This window comes from Orbicella franksi, chromosome 3 (genome assembly GCF_964199315.1).
Source record: "Orbicella franksi chromosome 3, jaOrbFran1.1, whole genome shotgun sequence".
In the NCBI taxonomy this organism is placed as follows: Eukaryota; Metazoa; Cnidaria; class Anthozoa; order Scleractinia; family Merulinidae; genus Orbicella; species Orbicella franksi.
This window is the reverse complement of record NC_138147.1, coordinates 26106427-26125593: the sequence shown is the minus strand read 5'-3', so window position 1 is coordinate 26125593 and position 19167 is coordinate 26106427. Positions and strand designations below refer to the sequence as shown.

The following is a 19167-nucleotide window of genomic DNA, read 5'->3' as shown; positions in this document are numbered from 1 at the left end:
AATCCCGACTTTTGTATTCACGGATTATGCAAATTAAACGCTAATACCTAATTAAAACACGTCGGAAGGTGACTTGTTTGGAGTGATGTAATTGATTGAGTTGAAAATGGTAAGTGGACCGTGGAACAGGTAATAAAAACCGTATTGCACTTTGACGCTGAAGTAAACCTGAAATGGCAGTTGGATTGCTCTTTGCTCAGCGTCATCCACTAAGAATTAAATAACGGCGATATCCTAAAACCAGAGTGCACAAGTTAAGAATGTTTGGGTTGGTAAGTCGTTCTTTAAGCAATGTTTTACGCACTAATAGCCCCTCGGGAAATCGCTCTTTTAAAAACTGCTCCTTTATAAATGCATCATTAGCTTAATTCTTAAGTTGTCGTAGTTATTCATTTTATTTCAAGTCCTTTGATATGCTTTTACAGATCATAATGACATACATTAGTGAAAAAAAAGAACATTTTTATTATCTTCCTAATAACTTTTTTTTTGATATAATTTTAGCCAGATTGCTTGTTCAACGGTGCTAAATAGCTGTTGCTTATCTTTCCTTATCCTTCACGTAAAGTACATGAGCGAAACTTGAAGAAGAAATACTTGCTGTGGTTAAGGCTGAGCGAATACACTGTATTTACTCTCGTAATACAAACACAAAAACTGTATAACCGAGATAAAAACTGTATAACCGAGATAAAAACTGTATAACCGGATAGATAAAACTACTCAAATGCTCAGGAATTGCGTTTACACAGTTGTATATCAAGAGATTCCATGTCACATAGGGAAAAAAAAGGAAAAAAGAAAAAAAAGCGATGGAAATGTTCAGTCTTAGACGTTCAACGGGAGTACTGTCAGACTACTCCTTTGTTTGTTCAGACTGAATAAATTGTCATTACCTATGTCTAGAAGGTTATGAATCTCCAGTTTATAAAAAGATAATTAAGTTTCATATGGTCATATCTTTGAAATGTATATTTGTATATGTATTTGTTGGACAAAAGTTTCCAGTTGTTCTTTTAAAAAGGAATTTAGACATTCACAGGAGGCAATAAAACTATTGTTCGATGATTTCCGCTTGAAAGCAATGTAATCTTCCTGGTTTGTTTTTGACGTCTCAGCCAATCGAATCAGCTACTGGATTTGTATAACACAAAGCTGCTAATGTACTTTATTCTCTATGATACCATCTATTATTTCCTGAACCTAAGATCCTTTTGCACTCACGAATTTCGCGGAGTTTTGGTTGGATTTTAAACTATGATTTAGGGGTACCTGTCTCGCTTCACAGATATTGCATTCTATTTTGCTTCTTTCCGTCTTCATCGAGAATAAATATTTTTACGGCAATGTGTCATAACCTGTTACTGTTTTTGTGAATTTAATGTAAAAGTCGAGTCATATTCAAACCTATCAGCGAAGACTGATGAATACACAGAGCGACTAGCGGCTATGCCTTGCCGATATTTTCCAGTCAGTATTAAATTCATCGCCTAACAAGATATAATACATAACTTTAAATCCCTTCATTATAAATTATCTTGTTCTGATGAAACAACTGTGTTTCTCCTCATAATTTTGTTGAAAAAGCGACATATGACACGATAACTTCATTGGGTAACTCTGTGGCAAATCGATGGTCATTGCTTGATATTCGTGTTTTAGGATTAAAATAACAAAGTTAATTCACAGAGCAATGTTAACTTGTCACTTTGTAGGAGTGATAATGTCCTTGTACAGAGCGCATGCGTGGCATTGCTGTTAAAATTATCCGATTAAGGAAGCTGAACGCATCTTGCTGTAATCAAGCGGAACAGTTGAATTATTGACAACTTCCAAAGGTCGACAATGGAAAAGAAATCTTTACCCTTGTGAGTACAAGGGGGTGGAAGGGAAGTGGACGCCTGTGAACCTTGTTGACAATTTAAAAAGATGATTTACTCTGCGATGCGGAAAATGTCCATAGCTCTTCATTCATCCTTCGCTGAAAACATATCTTGTGATGTGCCAGTGTTTCTAAAAGTAATTTGACATTGCCGTTTATGTAGCAACCATACTGAAACAGCCATACGTTTGACCAGCAGAAAGTCAAGCTGAATTACGTTTCTTGGACAGATGATTTCATGCATGTTTTTTTTTTTTTAAGTTTCTTAAACAACAACACAGAATTAGTACCTTTTAATATTGCATTTTCTTTTCGGATGCGTTAACCGTTAAAAAAATAGCCACAAAATTGAAAATCTCACGATCCATTTTCAAGAGCTTTGAGTGTATGTTTGTGTTGTTTAACTATAAAAGGAAGTTAAATCAAACCACAGGCTTATGATAATACATTTTCTATTCCAGAATGGTCCTAAGTCCTTAAATATGTTGTACAATAATGAAAATGATTTTTAAAGGGTCAAGACAATGAAAATTATTATTTTTAAACAATTGTAGTTAATTTTTAAGCCAAAGTATTAACCATTAGTCGTAAAAGCCACCACCCCATTGTGACACCACTTCCGCCCCCCCCCCCCCCGCCCCGCAACCCTATATAATATATAGAGGATATTACACGGTGGCTCGAAGATATGAATTTTATGTTGTCGTGGCAAGAACATAAAATTCATATCTTCGAGCCAACGTGTAATGTTCTTTTTATTATATGGAGACTAAATATTGAAACCAATTCAACAAAAGCAAAAGGCGGGAATCGTGACGTCATTGAACGATACGACACTCAAAAGGTGACATACGGAAAATACGCCACTCGGGTCCCGGATGAAGTGGCGTATGGAATCTACGAGTGGTTTAGTTCCCAGTAAAACACTCTTCTCCATATAATAAAAGACTTTATAAAACACTGTACTTGTTGCTCCCTGACAGAGCGATTTTATGGCGGTCATGCGTGTTGGTCCTAAATAGCTGAAAATGTTCAAATAACACTTTATTGAGAGAAGAGGAATTTTCTAGCTTGGCAGCTGTGACGTGAAATTCGCAACGGTCTATGGCAGCAGGGAAAAAAATAACTAAAAATAAAGAAAGAAAATAAGAAGTAGAACAAAAACAACAACAAAAAGCGCTATAGAATATTTTTATAATTTTAGCGTCCTAGAAAATGTAATTGTTATTATTGCTGTTATTAATATTATCATCAACATTATTATTATTATTATTATTATTATCATTATTATTATTATTAACTTAATTAAAATCTCTTCAGAAAACCCATTTACAAATCTTTACACATTCCACTATCGTAGTAGACTAAAATTTTGATGAAACGAAAAATATCATGAGATCCTAACTGACTAATTCACAAGCTCATGCCGTCATCAACTTTCTAAAATTAGTGGACACACGCCCAGTTAGCGCTTAAGCGGCAGACTTTCATTATTATCATAATATGATGACAAAGATGATGATGATGATGATAATGATGGTGGTGGTGGTGGTAATGATGATGATAATAATAATAATAATAATAATAATAATAATGATAAGAGAGAAAACACTAATCATATACTAAAGTTTTGATGAAAATAAAAATATTAAAAAGATCCTAAACACTATGATTCACAAGTTCACCCCAGTATTCACTTTCTAAAGTTAGCGCACACACGCTTGGCTAGCGTTTAAACAGCAGTCATCAATGAAATCCCCTTGTGGAATTTTGTAGAAAGGTGCCCTGGAGCTCCTCACACACATGTGTAAATGTCATTATTATTATTATTATTATTATTATTATTATTATTATCCTTATTACCGTTACTGCTATTATTATTATTATTATTATTATTAAAAACAGAAATAAGAAAAGAGAAAAAAAAAAGAAAAAGAAAACAAGCAAACAAAACTATTATAAACAGAAGAATAAAGAAAAAAACAACAACAACAACACACTAAGAGCAAAGAAACAAAGGAAAGGACACAAACCCAAACAAATCCAAACAAGAGATTTAAAGCGAAGGAAAATTAAAAGAAAAAATAGAAAACATGCATAAATAGTTCTTTAATGAGAGAATTAAAAAAAAAAAACAAAAAAAAAAAACGAAACAATAAGGCTGTACTGCATGGCAGGTCAACCGTTTATTTGTACGGGATTTGTTTTATTCCATTCTCCTTTTAGGGGTGACAATTTTGACCCCTGCCATTTTCAAGTGAGTGACTTAGGCGGTTACGTCAGATCTTCTTCTCCTATGGCTCACGTTTTCTGAGGTTTTTTTTTTTTTTTTTTTTTTTTGTGGTTGCTTGGGAAAGCGAAGAATTTCAACGCGTTTAATCCATCAGCAAACAAACCAAACAAACTCTGCCGTCATCTATGTACACTTCATAGGGAATACATCGATTCAATTATTGGAGAACAGGAACGTCGATATTTTAATTGACATCGACAAGTACGTTTTGTTGTTCGCCGGACGCGCTTGTCTGGCCTTGTCTCTTGTCACAACCTTTAGAAACAAACGAATTTCGCTGTCGATCTGAGAGATTATCAAGAGAACGTGGAAATCATTACAACACGGTAAGAATCCAAGGAGATCGCTGTCGGCGCAGGGTAAGCATTTATATGATGTTGATTTGATGATGCGTAAAATTATATCTCGGTATTATGATGCACTAAGGTATTTAGTCAACTTGTAAAAATGTTCAAGTTCGTTTCCAAGTTCACATAATGTACTTGGTGTACCTTTTCAGTGGACGTATGTTTAAGTCGAGCACAGTTAGATACCTGGGCTTCCAAACAGCTTAACAAAATAATACTTTGCTTGCAAACTAGTTATTATTACTGCCTATTTTCATTCAGTCGTCGAACTAAGTTATTTTGTAAGAGCGAGTCACCAAACCGGCCTACAGTTGGAGAACGTGACAGCAAAGGTGACTGTGGCAGTGGCGTAGGAGGAAATATTTTTGTTTGCTATTAAACTGCACGAATGAAACCCTGACCGAAATACCGTAAAAATCAGTACCGACTACTGACAGCTGCGAATAAAGACTATAAAACATTTCAAAGTATGGTTAGTCAAATAACAACACGAAAACTCATTTCTCTTCAATAGCCCTTGGATACAATTCTGTACGGGAAACTGCATGCGTGTCTCTTTCTTTTAAGAGTTCGACTAGTTCTTATACGAATTACTGAACGAAAGCGAAAAAAAAAAAAAAATAAACAAAACAAAACAAGCTTTGGATTGGCTCCTTGAGCGGCGACAAAACTGGCTCGATGCCTCCCCTGTAAGGGAAATTGCGATGCCAAATGCGACTTAAATCCCGGGACGTATAAAGGTCGCGCAGTTGAAAGTCATATTTGCAGTGCTAAGTGCTTTTAGATACTAAAGTGGATCTAATTCCAAACGCGGCAAGAATTGGCCCTAATCAGCGTCGTGGATAATATTTGAGTACCTGTTTTTTTTATTTTGTCACTTGAAGGCAAGTCTCAAGTCTTTGACTTAACATCATCTTGCGCATTTTATTAGGTTCACTCCAGCTATTCTATTCTCATTGGAAAGAACGTTGAATATAATTAGAAAGAATTTCTTATCGAAAACCGTGTCGGTATTCTACATGGAATTCAGCTTGACGACATTGGATATCTTGTTTTCTTTGTAAGTGTCAGACGTGTGACCTATTGCATGCGAAAGGCAATTGCTATTTTATTACTTTAAACGAATGCCATCAAAAAGGGAGCAATACTCTTAACCGATGAGTAGAATTCTTTACACCTAAAAAAATGTGGTAATGTTTGGCAAATAAATTAGTTAGGTAGTATTGGAATGCCATTCAAATCATTCCGTAGTTTTTACCAACTTTAAAACACTTTTAATTCTTAATGGCACGTTTGTCGAGATAGAGTACTTGAAGTTAAAGTTATTAGATTTAACAAATTCGAAGTCTTTCCGGTCAGTACAAAAAATTGAGTTGTACAAAATCTATAGATGGCAAATTTGTTTTATGTGAACAAACTAAACTTTTCACCAGTACCCTTTTAATTGTGTTTATTTAAGGATGTAATCATAGAGGCGATAATTGAGAAACTTGATCAGCATTGTTATTAAGATCACTTCAGCTAGAGTTGACTTTATGTTATTTATATCCATCGTGATTCTTATAGATAACTCTATAGAGGAACTGTCTTCACAAATCTGATCGGGTGCACGGAACACCACAATGGCATTTCTACGGAACACGAAGGAACTCTTGTCCCATCGCAGAGAAGCAAGCTTGCTTAGTTTACTGGTTCAAGTGACCTTTGTTGTGTATCAAGCCTCTTGCGAGACTGGTAAGTGGATGTCCAACTGGACGAAATGTAGAGCTTTCTGAACACTGCTCTCCATTCGAAATCTGTTAGAAGACAAAATTCATCGGTAGCTGCATAGGACATCTCCCTGTGCCCTTGACAATTCCGACCATCCGTGTAATAATGGTGCAGTCGGTTCGAAAAGCTGCCGACAACGGACATTCAAAATAGTTAATTACGCAACCGGAAAATTGATACCTTGTAATTTTAGTTTTCTGTGAACTACCTGCACAAAGAGAAATCACTTTGTTTTGAATAACTGACAAAACGTTCGGTCTCGCGAAGGACAAAGTATTGGTCGTCTAGCTGTATTATGTCGGCAAAATGCGTTGCTAAACAAACTAATGCTTCTATATAGTCTAACGCTCAGAAACAAAATACTGCTAGGGGTTTGATAGGAAATTAGAAGATTTGGCTTCAGGTACGGACAAAGTTTCATAGTAAATAGGATGCTTTAAATTATGAGCCTTAACGTTCTCAGGTGTGATTAGAATTTAACTACCCAGTTAGGTTTCCTGAAGTAATGCTGGTGCTATGATAGAAAAGCACGGAACGTGCTGCTGCATGACTTACTGTTCGAACTTGAAACTACCAGAGCTTCGCCTTTATCTTATCTGTAAAATTATTTATCTCCGGGCATCTGGTTAAATATATCAAGCAGATTACTGTCACTTATAACTTCTCATCGCAACAAAAGCTACCAGATATCAATCGATCTCTAGGCCTCGACTAGTATGCGTAGCAAGCGTAGAGAGCAAATGAAAACGCGAGAAGGAGATGGGATAAAAATCTCAATTGGGATAAATGGAGTGGGCAGTTGAGTCGGGAGGAAAAAGAAAAGTTGATTTTTCGGCCAAAATATATATTTTTTGGCACATGTATTTTTTAGAAGATTGTATAGTTGAAGGGCCTTTGCATACTATCCCGGAAACTAGAAAACAAAATGAGGCACATTGTATATTACTATTTATTAGACTAATTAACTACAAATTTCTTATACAATTCAGGCGGTAAATACGTGAAAAAAAAGAAAGAACTCGAACAAATACGCTAGCTTTCCTCGTAAAATCAAATTCCCTCCCAGCGAGTCCGTTCTTCCAATAGAGGAAACGGGTCTAACGTCACATGTGTCTTGCCCTTCAGTGATTTTGGATCATCATTCCCGATATGATCAGTCATGGGATTGGCTGACTACCTATGAACTGGCGTCTGGTAGCGGGGTAAGTCACTTGGAATAGCTGGTTATTAATTTACCTTCTACTGAGGTCAGGTTAATATAATAAAACAAATAAGCAAATTGCGGCTTCCTTTCGCGGTTTCGTGGAGCGGATACTAATTACTACCGCTAGCACACCATGTGTCGTGACTTATGAAAACGAAAGAATGACAATAAAAAAAGAGAAAAAATGAAAACAAACAAACAAACAAACAAACAAACAACAACAAAAAAGGAGCACTTCTCTATTCCTTAAGGAAGTTCGTCAGTGAGCAGAGTTCTATTTCTTTTTTCCTGTATACTAAAGGTGGTTATTCAGGATTCGTAACTAACGCAGTTCTGAAAAAAAATAAAAAATAAAAAAATAAGAAAGAAAGAATTAGATTAATAAAATTTTAAATAAGGTAAATAAATTAAGGTAAGTCTGAATAATACTTCCCCTCATCTGCGTTGTGACTCGCGCTTTCTTTAGACAAGAAACAAACTGGAACGCTTTTCATTTCGATATATAGCATCATGATCATTGCTGTTTCATTTATTTTTTATCTCAGTGGACTCGCAGTTCCCAGACGGGTGAGTACCTGGTATGCGACCTAGTAGAGACGGCAACGAAAAGTACCAATAGTTGGTTGATATCAAATTTTATTGACTTGCAAGGCGCTGTATCAGTGTCTGTTAAAGTTGAGTTCACTGCAAGGCAATGCGACTCGCAATCATTGCCATTCTGTAGGCAATCTTTCAAGATATTTTTCTATCAAACCGACCACATGATCATCGCTGGGGTGCAAAAGGCAATGATTGTAGCAGGACAGTTTACATTAGCTGGAGAAATGAACGCCAATAATGTGTGGAATCTAGGTCAGAGAAGAATAACGAACAAAGCCAGCTTGGAATTTGGTATACAAAGTAAAGGACTTTACTTAGGATTTCAGGACGTTGGCGGGTGCATTGCACTAGGGAAAGTTCAACTCTCTTCGAACTTTTGTCCTGGTCAAATAACTGGAGGGGTAAGTTACAACCGAACACCTTCTCCACCCACTGGGAATTCAACGAAAGTATACGGCACGTGTTCACTAAACTCGGAGAGTTTACACCATGTGAACTCGCTGTACACGGAGTGCCTCAGCAATGGAAGTTGGAGTAAGCCGGCAAGTGTCTTGACATGTTTGTGTAAACCTGGGTATCAAACCACTTCTAAAGGATGTCAAGGTAAGTTCCAATTTACAATATCGCCGGTCAATAGTTTCTTTTAGCGAGCAGACAACCGATGAATAGATAGACAGATGAATAAGCAGGTGCAGTTTGACAAAACGACAATCAGGCAGATCAACAGGTCAACTGGCAGACGGACAGATGGACAGAGAGAGGACAGACAGACAGAGTAGTCAGAAAGACAGACAGACAAACAGACAGACAGACGGACGGAGGGATGAATGAACGGACAGACGGAGTGACCAACGAATCGAACGAATAACGAACGCCCGAACGAAGAAACTATTGAACGAACGAACGAATGACTGACTGACTGACTGGCCGACTGACTGACCTACTGACTGTCTTGACTGACTGACTGACTGACTGACTGACTGAATGATTGACTGAATGACTAAATGAATGAATGAATGAATGAATGAATGAATGAATGGATGCATGGATGGATGGGTGCATGGATGAATGAATGGATGGATGGATAAATGGATGAACGGATGTATGGATGGTGGATGTATGGATGGATGGTTGGATGGATGGATGAGTGAGTGAGTGGGTGAGTGAGTGAGTGAACAAAAGAATGAATGACAGACAGACGGTGACTTTGTCCACATTTATCGATCGCTTAACTTTCGATCATATTTAATTTTTATTTCTGATAGAATGTCCCAGTGGAACGTATAAAGGTAGTCTTAGCAATTCAGCCTGCAGTGTCTGTCCTGCGAACTCAAACTCCAACAATTCCAGACATCACTGCGAATGCAACTCAGGATTTTATCGAGGGCCGTCGGACAACAAGGAAGGGAAATGTACAGGTATTTTAGAATGGCAATAATATGTGAGCTCGTTTTAAAATAATAATAATAATAATAATAAAATAAAATAAAACGAAATGAAAGATCCTCGATTAGTTCACGCTCATACGTGCCTCTGATTTTTGTATTTCATTAACGTCTTCTGAGTATCAGTAACTAAACAGAACAGTGATGAAACGGAATTGTTTTTTTTTTTAAATAGCAATGTCAATAGGAAGACAAACCAAAAAACAAAAACAATACAAAAGGAAACAGTAATGCGTTCCTCGACAAATCTTTTGGCAGAAACACAAACATATAATAATAAAAAAAACCTCTCCATTGGCGGGTACTCTATTGAAGCCATATGGTCTATGACAAACTTAACACATTAACTCAAAGAAAAGGAGTTTCTCGGATATTTTGTATCTGGGTGTCCTAACGAAGTAATATGTAATGTTTTAATAGCGATGAATAGAAAGGAGTGTACCAGATTGACGGTAACGTTTTATTTAAAAAGGGGCTCCACAACTGCTTATGGATAGTGAGCAACTGTCTTTGGTCGGCAGAACATTCCTCTTTTGCTCCTTATATATAATCACATAAATAAACGTTATGTCTTGGAATTTCTCTTCAGCACCACCATCTGCTCCACGAAATTTATCAGTAATATTCCAAGACCAATCTGTGATCGTAGTTGCTTGGCTAGCGCCGTCGGACAGTGGGGGAAGGGATGACGTTGTCTATGACGTCAACTGTTTTCAATGCGATGCCAGCCCAGACTGCAGCTACAGGAAGCCATGTAATGGAAAATTGGAGTTCTGGCCACTGAAATTCAACAATCCCTACACACACGTCACAGTGACAGCATTACAGCCAAACGCGTCATACTTCTTAAGGGTTACTGCTGAAAATGGAGTGAGTCATCTGTATGGACCCAACTCCAACAGAAACGCCGAAATTCAGTTTGGGACAAAAATTTCAGGTACAGATGGAGCATTCATTCTTTCTCCCTCTCTCTCCTTCTCCCCTTCAACTCTCCCGTCCTCCCACTCTCCCATCCTCCTACTCCCCCGCCCTCCCTTTCTCCGTCTTCCCACTCTCCATCCTTCCTTCCTTCCTTCCCTCCTTCCTTCCTTCCTTCCTCCTCCCTTTATATCTCCTCCCTTAATTCCTTTAGCCACTGCCTCTCCTTGACGTTGAATAAGTTTATTTGTTTGTGGGACCATTTATATTGACTTATTGTTTGATTTGCTATTGTTGTTGAAGCTAAAATGCTGTTGGATAAAACTTATGTAGACGATGCCACAGCTGTTCTTACATGGCGAGCAGTGGACAATCCTCGGGAATTTTCAACCTACGATCGTTATCAAATCTCCTGCTTCAAATGCGAAGACGGGGAAGGCAATGTTAGTCACCACTGTACAGGGACATGCGGTCATCGAATTCGGTTCTGGCCGGGAAGAGAAGGCCTGAAGGACAATCATGTGACTGTATCGGAACTAGAGTCATCGACGCTGTACAAATTTGTGCTATATGTATGGAAATATCAGACTGCTTTGTCGTCAGTGCTTGTCAAAACCAGTGATTCTCCGGTCAAGTCTCCAGGTAAGATGACCTAGATGTTTCCAGTTATTTGATTAAAAGGTAAATCCCACACAACCATATTGTCTGCCGAGAATTCCACAACGCATCATAAACAGAACTGAACATGGAATTAAGATCCTCTTTACACCTTTTTTTCAGGCTGGTGTTAGTGTAGTACATGAATTTCCTGAATCTTTTCAAAAGCTGTTCACAGTATGACAATATGTAACTACAACAACCATTTGCTTTGATTTTTCGATCTTGCTCCAAATGTTCTCAATTAAGGACATTAAGTGGACAAACAAATAAAACCCCATTTAACTGGCGCATGAATAGAGGCCACAGATGCAATGCAAACTCTAAGCATGATGTTAGCATTTCATAGATATATCATTTTGGATTTAAAAAATAAAATAAATTACTGATTAAACTAAAAACAACAAAAACAAAACAAATAAACAAAAACAAACAAGCAAAAAACAATTAAACACAGAAAAAAAGTTTTAAATGTAAATTGCCTTAGACTCTTTAGCATCTAATTCTTTAAAACTAATGTCAGAAGTGCAACAGGAACTAAAATTAAGCAATTTGCGGTTATTTTCTTGAAGAACGACCAAATTTAGGGAACTTTCATCGCAAAAATTAATTACATGGCCGCAATTAGTCACATAATAATTTCGCCCTTTTGACTTTAATGGGTTAAACGACCAGCACCCATAAATGAACACGACAGGCCTAAAATTTGCTCAAACAAAAGATTAGGCTGAGCTACGTATCGTAGAGGGGTGATGAACTTTTCTGTGTGTCTTTTCTCACTCAGATGAAGAAAAGGCCGACATGTCTAAACTTCTATTCACCACGCCAATCCTCGTTGCCATGGGAATAAGTGGGATGATGCTTATTATTGCCCTTGTTTCTTTAACGGTTTCCATTTACAAGCGACGGCGATGGAACAAAACATCACTGGACGGCATTGTTTCGACTCGATAAAATGAGTATTGAAGAAGAATTAAACTGAAGATAAATAAATCCGAGAGATAAGTCTCACTCTGGTTATGGCATGGATTCTTAAAACAATATATCTAACGTAAATTTAACAACAAGGGTGATACTAACACGAAATTAACTTTGGCTGTTCTCATGGAATTACGAAAAAAATAATAAAAATAGTGGAAGGGAATACTGTATGATCTTCTAGAACATAAACAGTGACAGAAGTGTGAGGGTATCCATACAAATAAATTTTACTCTCATATCACTTCACATCATATCACTCCGACTGATATTAGAGCTCATACATCATATTTACTCTAGTAAGTGTTCAGGTGGTTTATTTCATTTTCTCTAATTAAGAACTCCCATGATCTAACCGGCTTATATATCTTACAACCCTTCTTCTTTACTTTAAATTTCATCTTGACGTCTTTCTGGAAGCAGGGTGGGTTACTATTTCAGTCATTTTATGACTGAGAAAACTACTTCATTGTGATTGGCTTTGAGCAGACAAATTTACCGTTCAAGTTTAATTAAAAGATTAGGGATTTAAACTACTTGTGATATTGGAAAATTCTTTCAAACTGCACTCGCCTTAAGGCTGGTGCAATTTTGAGAGAATTTTCAAATGCAACTCGTTCAGGTTAACAAGGCCGGGATATCTCCTCTGCTGACTAAACTTACAATTTAAAATCACAACAGTGATACCACGGTGTTTTCTTTAACAGAACAAGTTTTCAACGTTCCAACCATTATTGCCATGGTTTTAGCGGGAATACTGTTTATCTGCGCTGTGATTATATTGCTGGTTTCTTTTCACCTCAAGAGACGATGGTATGGCACTGCCAAGAAACAGACCATGGATAGTGGTGCAAACGACAGCCCTCACTCGGCAGAAAATACCGATAGCACCATTATTATGGAAGAAATCCTGCAAGAATTTGGTCACACTATAAGTTCAAACGGAAACCGCACGCAGTGATCGATATAGTTCTTTGTGTAAAAATATGCAAATATTGACTCTTAAGCCCCTGAGACATCAACAAACGTTAGTGCCCCATTTCCTTTTTGAAAGATGCCTGTAGTGAGTCATAGTGGTTGCCTTAAACGTAACATTCATGGGGCCCAGCAGTGTCATAGTCTGGTCTTTAAATGGAGTATTTTAGTCGCGAAGACCTGAAAGGGTCGAAATATTTAACTGGTAAAATGATCCTCCGAGAAAGTTCTCACAAAACAGATACTATGAAGCACAGAGGCAAAGACAAACACTGAAAAAGTAAATGCTAGCTGCTGACAATCCGTGAAAGATTTTGAGGGCCAGCGCTAATATCTATCTTTATTTTTGACAGAACATATTTTTTATTCCGTTTCGCCCATTAAGGTGATTCCTCACACACGAGCTCGACAGCGAAATAAATGCTAGTTTTCCCTTAATCGAGCAAGGTGACCTATATATTTCATTTAATATTTTTCCCTTAAAAACTGTCATCATCATAACTAACTAACTAATTGTATAACTAACTAAATAAATAAATAAACAAATAAATAAATAAATAAATGAAGGAATAAATAAATGAATGAAAATACAGAAGGAAAAAAGCTATACCTAAAAGAGTACATTAGACCGTCACTCGAGAAGAGTAGTTATGACATTGGAAAAAGCGACTCGAGGAACGCTTTGAATCGATGTACTGTGTCATTTACATTGTGTAATTTCTTCATTGATTATTCACAGTAAATTATTCCATATGCTCTGGACTTACAACATATCAAGTCTTTTTTCAAGTATTACATAATAAACTTTCCTTCCAGTTACCTCAAGATGTTACGTGAACCGATAAAATAATGTGTGTAGTACCAGTAAAGGAAGAATTGGCCCATCATATCTCTTTTGCGAGCATGGTGATCTACACGTATCTCTTTTATTGTATTTTTCGAAACAGTGTTTGGTAAGGTGTATGGAAAATTAAAAAAAAAAGAAGAATCGTTCGACAGCTTTGATTTTTGAGGAATCACCTTAAGAAGTTACCCGTAAAACCGCACGGCGTGCTTTCCTAACTATACAACTTGGGACAAATTTTATTGGAAGTCTCTTGAATGTGAAGGAAATGATACTCCTAAGGAGCGAGTTTATTTATAATATTGCAAACATGTAATTAAAATGTGGATTCTAGTTATCTACTGGCCCTCGTTTGTATCGTGTTTTAGCATCATTTACCCTATTCAAACTTGTTTTTCTTTTCTTTTTTCTTTTTCTTTCTTTTTTTTTTTTTTGTATTTAATTAACAAATTAGTTAATTGTCACCTCTGCGCCCACTTTTGCAACCTGTATCAGAATCTACTAACGAAAATTTGCGGTCACTGAGGGTGGTTTAAGTGTTGTGACCTAGGCACCTATCATTGACTCACTGATTGCCTGATCGCTCGATTAATTGATTGATTGATTGATCGATCGATCGATCGATCTTCTACGGCCGGGAAGTGGATTAGTCGATTTCGCCCCCATTCCCACTGTTTTTCCACTTTTGTAACTGATCAAAATGTATTGACAAAAATGGGGTTCCCTGAGGTTATCCAGGCACCATAATGGAACTATCTGATGTCTGAAATTATTTTCTGTGTACGCAATTTCCTCCAGATTAAACCAAAATAACCCCCAAATAATTTTTAATCAAAATGAATGAAATCAATAGAAAATAGTATTAAGGTAATACTGACTAAAAATAACTATAATAGAAGATGGATATAGATAATTGCAAACAAGAACGTTTTAAAAATATTCCTGTACTTTGGCTCCTTTAAAATTATTTTTTACAAAGTTTTGCAAAGTCCCTAAACATTTCCTCAGTTTCTGTTTAACCTATTAACAAACTAACACCTCTGTCTTGGATATCTCTGTAATCCCCGTAATTCTGTAAGTATCAATATATTAATACTAAATTTGCCTTTGCAATTTTATAAACTTCCCTATTTTTCCTTATTCTGCCTCGTTTCTTCCCAGAACATCTTTTAAAGGGGCAATACATAAAACCTTGGGGTATAATTTTGAAATTACTTTGTTTTTTCTGTCAGCCACGGGCTCATATCACCCGAAGTCTCCATCTCCCTTAATCTTTGAGTCAACGTTTTCGCGAATCTTGTTTTGATAGTTTTAGAGAAAGAAAAAGCAAAAGATACGGCAAGTGTTTACAGTATACGGGCAGTGGGCTCCTGCGTCAGCCTACTATTTATCAATTAGACTACCAGATTCAAATTTTATTGGTTGCTACGTGAAGGTCCAAGTCAATTATACAAGTCGATACAAAACTGAGCAGTCTAATTGTTGACAATAAAAATATGGTTATATTTCAGCTGGATCGTATTACAGTAGGCAACTTGTCCAGCTTGTCATGCGTTTTAGAGAAAAAGACAATTCTGAGTCTCCGACGGGAGCCGATCGGCGTCCTGACCTCTTTGCGCATTTCGAAGACCAAATATCTGAAATTCCTTTTTCACTAGATGTCGTCGTCAGCGTTGCCGTCCTTGTCGCTTAAGCTCCCTAATAACATCTAGCTCACTTAGATTTTTCCTCAGTCCTAATTTTTAGACGATGAATAAACTGTGTATGAAGTCAGCAACAATCCAAGATATCGGATGGATGTTTCTTTTTCGCAGTGTTTATTCTGATTATTTTAATAGATGTGTAAATTGATCACAAAGGATGTATTAAAAATTATGGCCGCATACGGTGATGCGAACGAGCAACTACTTCTTTGTTTCTACTCATGTTTAATTCGTTATTTTTTAGTTCTTGATATTCACTTCTGGAAATTATACTAAAACAATATTATTCGCCTCAGGCTCAGTGAACATGATACAATTAATTACTAGTACAGTGCTAACCGTTTCCCCAGTCGACCAGTAATTTAGTTTTCTGTTATAAAGGAAGCAGTTATTTACAAGTGTTACCCAGTTAAAGTAGATTTAGTGCATCTTGAATTTCTTTCCCTAAAAGGTTTGCATGATATAAAGCAACTCTGAGGACAATTAATCCAGTCTTCACTTTATTTCGTCTCCAGCATTAATGAAAGAAGTATCAAGAGTGGAAATACACTAAACACGAAGTTCCGATATAAAAGTTACCTGACTATTTGCACGTGGCATCCCTTTTCAATCAATCACTAAAGAGGAAACAGCTGTCAAAAAATCTTTGTTGTGTGTACCACAGTTACTGATAAAAGAGTTTCTTCTCTTGGAATAATATTCTGGTGAAATATAAGCAAATTATGTCAGTGGCATATCTGTATTTCGGTTTCATGAGACTTTAAATTAAAGCATGTTCAAATCGGGCTTGACAACACAACGCACGAGCAAATCGAAATGTGAGAGGAAGCACCTTGCTTAAATATCATAAGATTGTATAAATATATTGTTTTTTATTATTATTGACTTCACTCAATTATTATTCACTTGATACATTAGTCTGAAAGCATTGCATGGCTTCTTAGATGTTCCGCTGATTGTCTGTGCTACATATGAAACATTTTGTACTAATGGCAAAAATAGAAGGTTCTTTTTCCCCTTTTAGAAATGTTAATAGGAGGGCTTAGTTAATTTCCGGACTGCGCCAGGTTTTAACGTTGAGATACGTTTCTTGTTTGCCTGTGATTTGCCATGGATTTTAAACGCAATTCTATTGCTGACAATACAATTAAAATTATTTATTTTAAGTCAGAGATAAATCTAAGTGGTATTCTAATTTTAGTCACCTGCGAAGTGAAGTACGCGTCTGGTAAATCATGTAATTAAAGGTAAAACAACAGCTGCTATCCATTTTTATTTTCCTGGCTTGGGTACCGCTGTATAACATTTTCGAGCGCGACTTTCAGTGCATAATACTTTATAAAACTCCTATATGTGTATTTGCACTTCGACTTTATTGAAAACAAATAAATAAATAAATAAATAAATAAAAATGAAAACTAAAGTGCGAAATGGTGCTCACATAGACTCCTCTGAGGTTAGCTGCTACAGCTGTAAACATTATTTTACCGATATTTGAATCTACTAATATAGGTTCAAGGGTGATCTTCTTTGGGGTGATCTGGATCAGAGTCGATCGTTGATCCAAAATTATTCACATCATGATACATCAAAGTAATCGATGAATCCACTCTGGTCGTGGATTCATCGTGATCACCTACTTTGATGTACCATGATCCGAGTGATCTTGTATCATTTATCCTGATCCAGGTCATCCTAAATGAACGCTCCCTATCAGATATATGTTCAGAATTCTACTTGTTAATTCATCTTTAATTTAAATTTCGTTGTTTTATGTATTTACACGTATCTTGTTGAAAATATTCTTAAGTTGTTTTCTCTCCCGTATCGTTTTTGATTATTTTCAGCATATTTCTGAAAACCACGCTGTGAGAGGGTTTTTACGATATTAATGTTAGTTAAATGCCTATACATTATATTTATCGGAGGAGCAGTCTTAAATCACGCTTGCCATTTTCTCATCGCTTCTTCAACGAAGGGCCCTTACTGGATCATTTGTTATGTCTACGTTTTCTACAGAATACTTAGGATAACAGTATTCATGAAAAAGAGAGAGTAAAATGCAACTTAAACATCATTCATTTTTGATGAATCCAAAGGTTCTGTTTTGGTCTAATAACATTTTCAGTTGGCAAGTTAAAAGATATTTCTTTTAACTTATACAATCCATGAAGTTTACACCTACAACTGACTCGGCAATAATTTCGGAAACTGAAACACAAGAATTTAAACGGCAGAGACTCCCGCAACAGTGTTTAATTTGAAGCGCATAGCTGAATCAATCAATCATATTATTAATGGTCATATTTTTACAATTATTATTTTTTTACTTTGTACATCTTCTAGGCTACATATGCGATTGTACCCAGTTTATCTTGGTTTTCTATAGTAGCACCTTAGACAATGCCTTCAGCGACAACACGATCTCAACAAGCGTTTATAACCCTTTCGAAACTTTTCATTGAAAACTGCGTACAAACATGGGTTTAGGGCGCTGTTGCTATGCGCCAGAAAAAGGCGCCAAAATCTCAAATTGCACGGTAACGGGTCAAACACGATTTGCCCGGTAAAATATGTCAACCAACAGAAGACAAAAGCTGCAGTGACCGTCAGCAACATGTAAATAACTTTTTTGCTTGCCTTCCCGCGTCTTCTCTGCACCAGTTTGGCTATTTCCTTGTCAGAAGGCGTTTTGTATCGTCGCAAAGTGATTACTATGACGGTATACGAAGCTAAGATAAGAACGAAGGGAAGAGCATAGAACGCGACTAACAGAAACGTATAGTATATTTCCCGTGCGTTGCTGTTCTTGAAAGTTCTTTTCATGTTAGCGTCGCAAGAAAATTCACTTCTGGATGTGTGGAATACAACCTTAAGTGATAGAAAGTAAGGAAACCGAACGGCCATGGCTAAAACCCAGATGAACGCAATCACAAGTTTCGATGATTTAACAGTGAACAGTTCCAGTTTTAAAGGAAAGACGATTGCAAAAAATCTATCGATGGCAAGAGTTAGTAATGTAAGAATTGAAACCAAAATACTAACGCCATGAAGATAAGGAACAACTTTGCACAGCACTGAGCCAAATATGCCCTCTACCAGCCAGTCTGTTCCCCGTAACCAGATGACAATTACTCGCGGCATATAAACCAATGTGATATTCAAGTCGGTAGCAGCCAGGTTGACTATGAAACAGTGGAAAGTTCTCCGCATAGTCTTATTGCGCCACACTACCATGATTGTCATGGAGTTCCCCAGGGCTGATATCAGAATTATCACACAGTAAACAACAACTCTGGCAGCTCGGGTGGCCGTAGTGTCGTTATAGAAGCAAGCACTCGAATAAGACTCGTCTGCCGTTCCATTATTAAGGCTTCTCGCGCTAGTGACATAAGAAGTGTTGTTGAATTCAAAGTGGCCCATGATAAGTCAATAGGTTCCTTCCAGAAAATGATGCTCGACTGTGTCTCCCGCTAGGAAACGTTCAATTTGGCGTAAATTTATGAGCGAACGCAAAATAGTGTGTTGCATTTTTAACGAGGTAATCTTTC

At 36.8% G+C, this 19167-nt stretch overlaps 2 protein-coding genes across 2 annotated transcripts; one reads left to right on the top strand and one right to left on the bottom strand.

Annotated features, from left to right (window-relative positions):
• The first annotated feature begins 4060 nt into the window (after positions 1 to 4060).
• Positions 4061 to 14664, top strand: LOC145482792 (ephrin type-A receptor 3-like). The gene is made up of 8 exons (XM_081461425.1): positions 4061 to 4534; positions 6089 to 6256; positions 7418 to 7494; positions 8042 to 8699; positions 9362 to 9514; positions 10131 to 10478; positions 10763 to 11101; positions 12802 to 14664. Exons 2-8 carry the CDS (start codon positions 6145 to 6147, stop codon positions 13053 to 13055), a joined length of 1941 nt encoding a protein of 646 aa, XP_081317551.1. The 5' UTR covers positions 4061 to 4534; positions 6089 to 6144; the 3' UTR covers positions 13056 to 14664.
• Positions 14665 to 17178: 2514 nt separating this feature from the next.
• LOC145482838 (neuropeptide FF receptor 2-like) lies at positions 17179 to 19129 on the bottom strand. The gene has a single exon (XM_081461477.1). It carries the CDS (start codon positions 19037 to 19039, stop codon positions 18026 to 18028), a length of 1014 nt encoding a protein of 337 aa, XP_081317603.1. The 5' UTR covers positions 19040 to 19129; the 3' UTR covers positions 17179 to 18025.
• Between the last annotated feature and the right edge of the window lie 38 nt (positions 19130 to 19167).

Bases quoted from the DNA above. Each gene is read 5' to 3' on its own strand.
- LOC145482792 (XM_081461425.1), top strand. From the start codon at position 6,145: ATGGCATTTCTACGGAACACGAAGGAACTCTTGTCCCATCGCAGAGAA. The intron at 10,479-10,762 runs GTACAGATGGAG...TTGTTGTTGAAG, and splicing joins GTTTGGGACAAAAATTTCAG to CTAAAATGCTGTTGGATAAA. The intron at 11,102-12,801 runs GTAAGATGACCT...TTTCTTTAACAG, and splicing joins TTCTCCGGTCAAGTCTCCAG to AACAAGTTTTCAACGTTCCA.
- LOC145482838 (XM_081461477.1), bottom strand. From the start codon at position 19,039: ATGGGCCACTTTGAATTCAACAACACTTCTTATGTCACTAGCGCGAGA.